Source organism: Coffea eugenioides, chromosome 3, assembly GCF_003713205.1.
Source record: "Coffea eugenioides isolate CCC68of chromosome 3, Ceug_1.0, whole genome shotgun sequence".
Taxonomy (NCBI): Eukaryota; Viridiplantae; Streptophyta; class Magnoliopsida; order Gentianales; family Rubiaceae; genus Coffea; species Coffea eugenioides.
The window spans coordinates 12015064-12026949 of record NC_040037.1 but is presented as its reverse complement, the minus strand read 5'-3'; the positions used below and the strand labels follow the sequence as shown (position 1 = coordinate 12026949).

Below are 11886 nucleotides of genomic sequence, written 5' to 3'. Positions count from 1 at the left end.
ATTTTTTCAAGAGATGCCTTTTCTGCAGTTGGCTATTTCCACCTTTTCAAGTAATTGGAAGAAGCCCGAGGATTTGTAATTTGCATGATGAGTGTTTGTATTTGAATAGAACATCATTGAATAAAGTTCAAATTGTAGTCAAATTGTAAACACCAATATGTAGACAAATTATCTTAAGGGCATATCAGGCAAATCAAAAAAGTAAGAAACATCCAACTATAAACTATTCAAGGCACTTTTATAGATAATAATAATAATAATAATATATGATATTATATTATTATATAGATATATAGACTAGCCCTTGTTAGTAACGGATAATGATCAAATCGTAAAGGTTTATCGTGTCCGCTGTCAAGATTGAAAAGTGGGTAGTGAAGTAAAGAAGTTGTGAAACTTGGTCAAAGCGAAATTTGTGCTGAAGTAAGTAATGAAGTATGCAAGACACCCCTTCGTCATGACAAACATCACCTTTCAATGCCTTGGCCCTATATAAATAAACATGCTCATAACTCTGTAGTCAGTAGACAAATAATCTACGTTAAACATACAAACAATCTTTCTTTTTCAATACAAACCAAACCTTACAAGCTTCCTCACTCCAATGGAGAATTGCCATTTTCTGGTTGTGACATTTCCAGGCCAAGGCCATATCAACCCTACCCTCCAATTCGCGAAACGCCTAGCAAAACTAGGCGTTAGAACGACATTTTCAACCAGTCTTGGTGCAATCAACCGCATGAACAGAGCCTCAGATTCGTTACCAGAAAAATTAAGCATTGTTGCTTTTTCTGATGGTTATGATCATGGCTGGACTACTGACGATGATGTTCAAATATATATGACTTCTCTGATTACTCGTGGCTCCCAAACCCTGAAAGACCTCATCATGGCTCAGAGCAATGAGGGCCGTCCAATCACTCATGTGGTCTACACCACACTTATGCCTTGGGTTGGTCAAGTTGCTCGTCAACTTCAGATTCCATCAACTCTTCTTTGGATACAGCCGGCAGCTCTTTTCCAACTCTACTATTGTTTCTTCAATGGCTGTGGGGAAGTTACTGGAGATATATCTAGCAGTAAAACAATTAAATTACCCGGATTACCAACACTAGCTAGCCGAGATCTCCCCACATTTTTTCTGGCTTCAAATCCTGATGTCTACAGTTTTGCTTTGCCCACGATCAATAAACATTTTGAACTACTCCAAGAGGAAGAAACGCCAAAAGTTCTCGTAAATACGTTTGATGCTTTGGAATCTGAGACTCTCATGGCTGCTGTGAAGTTGAAGCCGGTAGCTGTTGGACCTTTGATTCCTTCAGCTTTCTTAGATGGAAGGGATTCTTCGGATTCTTCGTTTGGTGGTGACTTGCTTCAGGAAACGAAAGATTGTGTCGAGTGGCTGAATTCCAAGAATGATGCATCTGTTGTTTATGTAGCATTTGGGAGTTTCGCAGATGTACCATTAAAACAGCTAGAGGAAATTGCTCAAGGGTTGCTGCAAAGCAAGAAGCCATTTTTGTGGGTGCTTAGGAAGTCTCCCAAGGGTGAGAAACTGGAGGAAAAGTTAAGCTGTAAAGATGAATTGGAAAAGCAAGGACTGATAGTTTCTTGGTGTTCACAAGTGGAGGTTTTGTCACACCCTTCTGTGGGATGCTTTGTGAGTCATTGTGGATGGAATTCTTCTCTAGAGAGTTTAGCTTCTGGGGTGCCAGTTGTGGCAATTCCTCTCTGGACAGATCAAACTACCAATGCAAAATTTATTCAAGATGTTTGGAAGACTGGGATAAGGCCTACGGCCAATGAAGAAGGAACTGTTGAGGCTGATGAGATCAGAAGAAGCGTAGAAATTGTTATGGATGGTGGGGTGAGAGGTGAAGAGATGAGAAAGACTGCTAAAAAATGGAGGGAGTTGGCTGTAGAAGCTGCCAAAGATGGAGGATCCTCCAGCCGTAATGTCAAGGCTTTTGTGGACGAGGTTGCAGCTGGTGTTATTAGAGGATAAACATATTAGCTCACAACTTTATACTGTACTTTTCTACTACTTAATATTGATTTTAATTGATTTAGTGTTGGATGATATAATTTTGATGGCGTTTGTTCTTCTACAGTATTAGTGAACCTTTTTATGGTGAATAATACTAGACTAAACTTTTTCTAGAAAGTAACTTTGTGGGTTCTATCTTGATAGGTTTTTTATTTAGTCCTTGAGGTATAAGATTATAATTTAAGAACTAAACTAATGAAGAACATCAATTTCAAAATTTGGAGTTTTAATATACACTTCTTGGGAAGGAGGTTAGACTTTAGAGCCGTTGGCTATCACATTAATTCCTTCACTCCACTTCCTAGCGCACGCTCTAGCATTCCATTATTTCCCATTGGTTCCTTTTTTTCCTTTTTTTTCAAAAAACATCTCCCGCGGCGAAGGACTTTCTTGGCCAGGTCCTTTCCTTATCTTTTTTTTTTGTATTTCATTGATGTTGTGTCGCATCTATTGTCGTTTTCCTTTGGAAGAAAAGTGTTACACTAATTAGTAATTACCCAAGAAGGTGAAACACGTTGATGTTCTAAATTATTGTGTAAACAATTAGGTATTTGTATATTCACATGTATACCAAAGAGAAATCACACGGCGTGATCAAGTTTTGGATTAATTGCAACATGCACAGCAAACTACTATCGATTTGCACTTTAGTTTTGAAACTATTAATTCTAATAGTTTAACATTAGGAGTACTGGTTTAAAAATTTGGAGGAATCCATGCAGGTTTTCATCAAAAAGTCGATTGTTATATTGCTCTGAAAAACCCTCCAATAACAGTTACTTATCAATTTTCATTCACCATTTACCCTTTTTTGCTTTAAACCATTCGTTATTTTTGATAATTTACTATTCTAAACTTAATATCATACTCGTCACTCTCTAATTTAATCATATTTCCTGTCTAATCCCAATTTCTCGTTTGGATTGCTATTTTTTGGAATTTTTGTAGAAAAATATACTATAGCAATGATGTTTGTGTGATAAAAAAGTGATTGAAAAATATGTTCATGGAAAATATAAAATTTTTTTTGCAAAAAATTCCAATTTAAACAATGTATAAGCAAGAAATGGTAAAACATGAAAAAGTTTGTTACTAAAAAAATTTTGAATCTCTACTTGGATGTGGGTCAAATATGTAGCTTTAAATCTCTTGGCCCGCATTATAAAAAATTCAGGTTTTTCTGGAAAAGTTTTCCGGCAAGTGCGTAGGCACTCGTTTGGCCGGTGATAATTTAGTTCCCTTTGAGTTCTCCTAGATCTCTTTAGCTCATCTCTCTTTCTAATATAGAGTAGGAGTATGTCTAAAATAGATTTTATTGTGTTTAAAAAAAATAAAAATTTTCAATATGTAAGCAAGGAGTGGTCCCAACAGCAAGAAAAGCTGCCCATACGAGTACAACGGAACAGAACACCGTAATTAACTCTCTAATCCCAATTGGGTATGCCACAATTAATCTCTTCTTTGAACATGACCGACAGAGCCGTGCATTACTGCCGATAGACTGAATTGAAAACCTTGTATCAGGCCACAGTGCATATGACATTTCAGTACTGACACGAGTACTGAAATGATTGGGCAATGCAACGGCTCTCAAATAGTAATTGTGAAAAGCATCGTGGGACAATTTTGGACTATCGAAATTAAAAATAGGGTTAACAACAAAAAAAGTCCCCTGTAGCATAGCTATCATACAAAAAAGTCTCCTGTGATTTCATATCATACGCGTCGGTACTCCATGGTTTGAATTATTCTGAAAAGTCGACGGAAATCGTCAAATTTACTGCGTTTGTCTTAAACGCACCGGAAAAGCGCATGTTTCTTGCGGGATATAGATTTCTACCACAAACTTTCACCTGATATGGCTACTTTACCCTTCACACTTTAATGAAAAGAGAACTTGTTCTGGCCTTTGGCACCTCTGGTCCTAAGCACCCCCGGTCTCCAGGCTTAAGGCAACAGGAAGATAGAAAGCCATACTTGCACACGACACTTGATCGTTTCTTTTCGACTTGGTGCTTTCAGTCCTGTCGAAAGATGTTTTTTTGACTTCTTTGGGCTCCAAGTTAAAATGGAGAGCGTTTTTCACTGATTTGATTGGTGGTTGAAGGCCTACTACAGACTTTTTTTCTTTCTTGCGCACTCCCATGGTCAAGCTCTGGATGAAGCTCGCGCTCAGCCCCTCGGTGACCTTTTCTGTTTCATTAAGGAGACTTGTCAACGATGGTGGTTCGCAAAGTGACTTCGTAACCTTTCTCTTGAACGACAAGTGTCACTACCCTCCTGGTCCACACTGGATCTGGCGGAGCGATGTCAGAAAATCACTCGTCTTGGTGAGGCACGACTCGGAGGAAGAGATCGATCCAGCTTTTAGGGAAGTAAGGGAGAGGAACGGATAGAAAGAGCTCGTTCAGGGATAGTGGGGAAGTGGAACAGCTGTGTTGGTTCAATCGGGAAATGGGCGATCACGCTTGCGGGTTTCAGATTCAAACAGCTCGTTGCTACACAATTAGTCAAGTTAAGAGAGAAAAGTGGAAATCCTTCCAATCAAGCAAGCGACCAATTAACTAATTCTGCGCCCTTTTTCTTTTTTCTTCTTTTTTCGCACAGCTTTAGCTTTCGACCAGCTTTTTATTTCTTTCTCTCTCTCTCTTCGTTGGTTTTGACAGAATGAAAGTGCAAAATTACTTCTGCAATTTTCGCTTATATCAAAAGGGTATTTTCGTCTTTTCACTCAACTCCGTTTGTTTTAACGATTTCCGTCGACTTTTCAGAATAATTCAAATCATAGGATACCGACGCGTATGATATGAAACCTCAAAGGGCTTTTCTGTATGATAGTTATATCACAAGGAGGCTTTTATGTTGTTAACCCTTAAAAATATATATAACTAATAGGCCACCACCCAAAACTCTCTGTTTGGATTGTTATTTTTAGAGTTTTTATAGAAAGGTATATTGTAGTGATTTTATGTTATAAAATAAAAAAATAATTGATAAATGTGTTTGCGAAAAATATAAAAAATTTTTTTTAAAAAATCATAATTAAAAAAAGTTTAAAAATTCAAATCTTGACTCTAATTATTTTGCCGCTAACACATGATTTTTTCAAATTTATATGGGTGCATATGACACTTATCCGATCTAATGATAGTTCAATTTTGGTAAATTCTTCAAAATTCAGTTGGGCTCTTCTGCCTTTATGACAGACTAGAATAAAAGTGGAGTGGATGTTGCTTAAAAAAATAAAAATAAAAAAATACATATTTAAAAGATAGGGTCAGATATTCCATTTTGATATTGAAGTTAATTTAGCATGCGTAAGAGTTGTCAGACGGAATCTTAAGCTTTAGCTTGCGTATCAGCTTCATCTTCTTCTCATAGTTTTGTCTTTTCAATTCCCCGGTTGAAGAATCCATGGTTGCTTCTAGCGTGGAAAGTATACTGAACTCTCCACCGTGGGCAGATGAAGTATTAACAAGACAACTCAGCGTGGACATCTTTCACATGTCAATTGGGGCCCAATTGAAATACGGCAACCGCCTGTAGGGTTGGCTTAACAAACCTGGCATTAATGATGGATAGAACCCGGAAATCCTGAGTGAATTAATGGCTTTCTTGCATCAAAACCTGAGTTTTGTTATTACTGACAACGTGTTTAACATACTAGTCCGGTTTTCAGAATTACGATCCCGAGTTTAACATGCCATGTTGGTACCAACTGGGTCATGGTTATGAAATTGGTTTCTTGTTAATTATTATTACAAAAAATATTTATAATTGAAAAAGATTCAATTCTTGCATACTGAATAATAAATATTTTTGGAAAAAATAGTTTAAAATGTTTTTCACATTTCGTTAAATGAATTTTTTCATCTTTTACTTTTCAAATATTAACTTTATATCTCTTACAAATTCAAATTCATAATTTTTGGTCCCAACTTAAGTTTCAATCATTTTTTAGTCTAAAATTATCACATGATTCATATGTAATAATTTTATATACAAAAATGTCAAATTTTACTTTTTTAGCGACAAAAATAAATATAAATTGACAAAAATGAATATGGTATCAAGTTAGATCTTGCTTGTTTAACTGCAAAAATGAATATGAATTTGATCATTTGTTTACTTTTAAATGGAATATAACTTTTTTGCCTATAAAAAAATGAACTTTTCTTTTTGCCATGATAAAAACTACTTTTACTTTAACTATCTATAACTACCCATGACTATTTTTTACTTTTAACTATTTAAGTATATCTTTTCAACATAACTACCCATAAATATTATAACTACTAATATAAAATTATTTTATGAAAAATATTTAAAAGATTAAAATTTGTTTTGATAATAAAAAAATTGATTTAAAATATATGATCATAAATATTATATATTTTTTGATTGCACACACATTGGATGTGCATGAGCACTAGTTATAATCGAATTCCAAATCTCACGCCTAGTGATAATGCAATTGTTTCAAATAGTGAATATCTCTCCTACTAAATAATTAGATTGTACTAAACTAGGTCCTAAGTCTGCCATTAGTTGTAATGAACATGACCGACTACAAATCACAAATTTGATAAGTGCAATATCAAATTTCGAGTCTTTTTCACTATTAATATTTTCCACTAGTTATAATGAATATGATGGATTATAAATCACAAACTTGATAAGTATACTAAATTTAAGGCATTTTAACTATTAACTCGGAAGCAACAATGTTTAGATGTCAAGTTATACTCCCATGTTCAATTTAATGTATTTAGATAAGGGTTTAAAGTATATATGAGGATCATTTTGATTTGGGATTTTTCAAGCACCCAATGACTTATAGTCACCTAGGTTTCTTTAAGTGCTCCATCTTAATAATAGTGTACCTATATTTACACAATCTTCACATTTGCTATTTTTTTTTTTGTTTAAAGTAATTTATCCAACTTTTATCATTTAGCATTTTTCCCTTTCTTTATTTGTTCAAAAGCAATTTTTTGTTCATTGCACTTACCTTCTTTTTATTATGTTTTTCTTTTGTTTAATGTAATGTAGCCAACCTTTTTCCTTTTTTGTTTTAACAAAAAAAACACCATTATTATCTTAGAACCATAGAGAAACTCAAGAAACAAGATGAAATAGTGGTTAAGCTACAAAAAAAAAAAAAATTGCACGCGATTAACATCTCAAATTTGAGAGATTTGAATGATAGGTATAACAGCAGAATTATAAGATCATATGCTTCCATACTGTGAATTTCATTTATGCATTTGGGATTTGCAAGAAGTGTACATACCTTTGAATTATCAAGATTTCTTGATTATTTGTGATTATTTATATGGTAGAATAATTCACTAATATAATTACTAAATTGAAAATTTTCATATACATACCTTTGCGTAATCATCGATAGTTGGGATAGCTATCACATTTACAAATTATAAGAATAGTATTTTTCTTAAAGAAAAAAGAAAAAGTTGGTTAAATTATATTAAAAAAAATTAAAAAGGATAAATGCAATAAAGGAAAAATGCTTTTGAACCAATAAATAGAATTAAAAAATTAAATGACAAAAATTGGATAAATTACTTTAAACAAAATAGAAAAAGGATCACTTTAAAATGTCTTTCGAATTCCCAAAGAGATAAAGACGTCATTTTAAAATAATTGGGCATGTTGCATTGGGTCAAAAAAATCTTACGGATGCTCGAACTGAAGACATGAAAGCGGCATCTTTATTCCTTCACGAAAATAGGCTTTATCTGAAGGAAGCGCCAAAATTAAACTACGGCCCCCTTGTTCATTACCGGTTCTGGCCTGTCTTCGGTTGCAAATTTCACTTTTTGTCTTTTATCTGGCCCACCTAACTGTGTTGGCCTATTCCTATTACGTCTTCCCCCAATGCAAAGATGACTCAGCTTTCCACCATAGAAGCAACCAAGAATCCATTTGGTATCCTTGAAAATTGAAATTACTCATGTCACGTCTCTTTTAACTTGTACCATTACAGGAGAAAATAGACCACGTAAAACAAGAAGGTATTCTACAAACAAAAGAGGAATTTGAACTTGCTAATTGTATAAAAAATTGGATTATTCCACTTTGCTTCTTAGTAGAACTCTTTTTCTTTCTTTTTTTTCCCCCTTCCCCATTCTAAAGGCGCAATCCAAATTTTATTTTTTCTTCCCTTTGAACAAAGTACAAGATGAAAGAAAAAAGGATTAACCTAAAAAACAAAGAAAACGTACAAACTTATTGCACAAAACCCAAAAAGAAAGAAGGCCAAGAATTGGATTGAACGGTAAGATAAAAAAGATTGTAAGTAAGAGATTTTAAATTCAAATTCTCTCACTTACAAAAAGAAAAGAAAAGAGAAGATCATTTACCAGCATCACAGAACAAGGGAAATTTCTTGTCACATACCAAAAACTGTTCATTTTCAGAAGTAGGTTCCTAAAGAAGTTTTAGATGGACTCGACGAAGGAGAAATGAGAGGAAGTCATGGGTGGTGGTGGCCATGGTGGAAGTCAGAATTGTAGAGGAGAGTGGTGGTGGAAGAAGAAAATGGGTGCATGTGTTTTAGAATGTGAAATTATGATTTGGATAGAAAAGAATTAGGAAAGATGATGAATTTGTCAGAAATAAATTGGTCTTTACATTTGGGTTAGGGCAATAAGTGATTTATCAAATTTACTTTTTAAATATAAAGCACATGATGGATTCGTAACTCATTTACAAAAAATAACTAGAAAGTTGTCGAAGAACAAAAAAATCACACAAAATATGTTAAGGACCAAAACCCCTCGTTTATATTCTTTTTTTTTTTTTTTATTGAGACGACAATTGTATAGCCTATCTATCCTAGACTACTGGGGAGGGGGAGTCTAAAGAGACTTTGTTTTGGGGGCTAGTAGGTACACAGACCTTACTAAACCATGAGAGTGCTGTGACATAATTTTTGAATTTGTTTTTGTTACAGGTGAAATTTGAATCCCCACCTACCGCTCAAGCAGGGTCTTAAGACCCACCTTGATGGCCACTGAGCTAAGCTCAATGGTTCCCCCGTTTATATTCTCAGAAATTAAAATTTCACCTGCACAATATGTGACGCAAGATTGGTGCGATTTTCTCATGATAAGGTTAGACAATGATGCAACAAATTACTCAATGATACAATAGTACTACTACTGTCCAAAGATCTTAACTATACTTGTCCGTAGTCCGTAATAAAGTACGGCGGATGCGCCTCTCAAGCGTCATCGCAAACGTCACATTTCAATGCCTTGGCCGTATATGATTTTGTTTTTGCAAGTACCATTATTGATTGTACCTTACCATATCCATGAGCAGAGCATCGTACAGCGATGACTCTGAACATCAATCCACATTAAACCAATGTTGGAAAAATCAGGCCGGATAATGATTTGATTAAATTATTAGATTAGATATGAATTGATCGAATCGATCAGATTGTTTTTAAAAATTTATTTGACGTTAATTTGATATTATAATTATTTGATATTTTTATTAATTTTAAAAATATTGAAATTAGTTTCTTGGTTATGTTTTGCCAAGATACAAAATGTTCCAAAAATATTAGAATTACAATCAAATATACACCTAAAACTTATATATAAAAACATAAATTCATGATTAAAATATGTCTTTTTTTCAAAATTACTTGAAAAACTAAATTAATGCAAGTTGGAATCACTAATGTTAAATTGATAAAATGATATAGATGAAATCTTCTTGTCTTGATTTAGAAATCATTTAGGAGATTCAATGATTTTGGTATTTATATTAAGTGAGTAGCATTTTCTTATTCCTATTAATAAATAAAAATTTTACAATTTAGATAAATCAAATTATGTTTGAAAGAAATCAGAAAGAAAGTTTAAAAACGAGTCAATCAATTGAATCAGGTCATTGATTTAGTTAGTTTTCGATGATTTTAACTGATTTTATTACCAACAAACCAATTAAAAAAGAAGGCTGATTAATGGTCCAACCAGCCGATCCAATTCGGGTCTAACAAGATTGCATTAAACACACAAACAACCAATCTTTCTTTTTCAACACACTATAACACCACTACATAGCTCCGAGCTTCCCCCAATCCCCCACCGTCACGCCCCCGCCCCAAAAAAAAAAAAAATCCCAGCAATGGAGAAATGCCATTTCCTGATCGTAACATTTCCAGCCCAAGGCCATATCAATCCTACCCTCCAATTCGCGAAACGCCTAGCAAAACTAGGCGTTAAAACAACATTTTCAACCAGTCTTGGTGCAATCAACTGCATGAACAAAGCTTCAGATTCATTACCAGAAAAGTTAAGCATTGTTGCCTTTTCTGATGGTTATGATCATGGCTGGAACCCCAACGTTGATTTTGGACGATATATGACCTCTGCAGTAACTCGAGGCTCCCAAACCCTGAAAGAACTCATCATGGCTCAGAGCAACGAGGGCCATCCAATCACTCATGTGGTCTACACCATACTTATGTCTTGGGTTGGTCAAGTTGCTCGTCAACTTCAGATTCCATCAACTCTTCTTTGGATACAGCCAGCAGCTGTTTTCCAAATCTACTATTGTTTCTTCAATGGCTGTGCGGAAATTATTGGAGATATTTCTAGCAGTAAAACAATTAAATTACCTGGATTACCGACACTAGCTAGCCGAGATCTCCCCTCATTTTTTCTGGCTTCAAATCCTGATGTCTACAGTTTTGCTTTGCCAGCGATTAATAAACATTTTGAACTACTCCAAGAGGAAGAAACGCCAACAGTTCTCGTAAATACGTTTGATGCTTTGGAATCTGAGACTCTCAAGGCTGCTGTGAAGTTGAAGCTGGTAGCTGTTGGACCTTTGATTCCTTCAGCTTTCTTAGATGGAAGGGATTCTTCGTTTGGTGGGGACTTGCTTCAGGAAACGAAAGATTGTGCCGAGTGGCTGAATTCCAAGAACGGTGCATCTGTTGTTTATGTAGCATTTGGGAGTTTTTCAGATTTACCATTAAAACAGCTAGAGGAAATTGCTCAAGGGTTGCTGCAAAGCAAGAAGCCATTTTTGTGGGTGATTAGGAAGTCTCCCAAGGGTGAGAAATTGGAGGAAAAGTTAAGCTGTAAAGATGAGTTGGAAAAGCAAGGACTGATAGTTTCTTGGTGTTCACAAGTGGAGGTTTTGTCACACCCTTCTGTGGGATGCTTTGTGACTCATTGTGGATGGAATTCTTCTCTAGAGAGTTTGGCTTCTGGGGTGCCAGTGGTGGCAATTCCTCTCTGGACAGATCAAACTACCAATGCAAAGTTTATTCAAGATGTTTGGAAGACTGGAATAAGGCCTATGGCCAACGAAGAAGGAACTGTTGAGGCTGATGAGATCAGAAGAAGCTTAGAAATTGTTATGGATGGTGGAGTGAGAGGTGAAGAGATGAGAAAAACTGCAAAAAAATGGAGGGAGTTGGCTGTAGAAGCTGCCAAAGATGGAGGATCCTCAAGTCTTAATGTCAAGGCTTTTGTGGACGAGGTTGCAGCTGGTGTTAGTACAGAATAAACATATTAGATCAAATCTTTAGATGTACTTTTCTACTTAATATTTCAATTGATTTTGTGTTGAATCGTGTAATTTTGATTCGCTTTGTTCTTCTACAATAGTATTAAACTTTATACTAGAGTAAACTTTAGATTTATTGCGTTGTTAAGATTTTCAATTTTATAATGCTATAATCACTTTTCACAATCAATTTTTGTAAAATCTAAGCTTGGTGTATTGGTACGAAATTTAAAGTTCAGCCCAAACTTAGGCCTATTGGTACAAAATTTGAAATTTATTACACA

General features: G+C 34.8%; 2 protein-coding genes across 2 annotated transcripts; both read left to right on the top strand.

Annotated features, from left to right (window-relative positions):
• Positions 1-568: 568 nt before the first annotated feature.
• On the top strand, positions 569-2076 carry LOC113766886 (UDP-glycosyltransferase 75C1-like). The gene has a single exon (XM_027311050.1). It carries the CDS (start codon positions 605-607, stop codon positions 2003-2005), a length of 1401 nt encoding a protein of 466 aa, XP_027166851.1. The 5' UTR covers positions 569-604; the 3' UTR covers positions 2006-2076.
• An 8134-nt stretch (positions 2077-10210) lies between these two features.
• On the top strand, positions 10211-11602 carry LOC113766048 (crocetin glucosyltransferase, chloroplastic-like). Its single transcript, XM_027310276.1, has one exon. The coding sequence runs from the start codon at positions 10211-10213 to the stop codon at positions 11600-11602; it is 1392 nt and encodes a 463-aa protein (XP_027166077.1).
• The last annotated feature ends 284 nt before the right edge of the window (positions 11603-11886 follow it).

Bases quoted from the DNA above. Each gene is read 5' to 3' on its own strand.
- LOC113766048 (XM_027310276.1), top strand. From the start codon at position 10,211: ATGGAGAAATGCCATTTCCTGATCGTAACATTTCCAGCCCAAGGCCAT.
- LOC113766886 (XM_027311050.1), top strand. From the start codon at position 605: ATGGAGAATTGCCATTTTCTGGTTGTGACATTTCCAGGCCAAGGCCAT.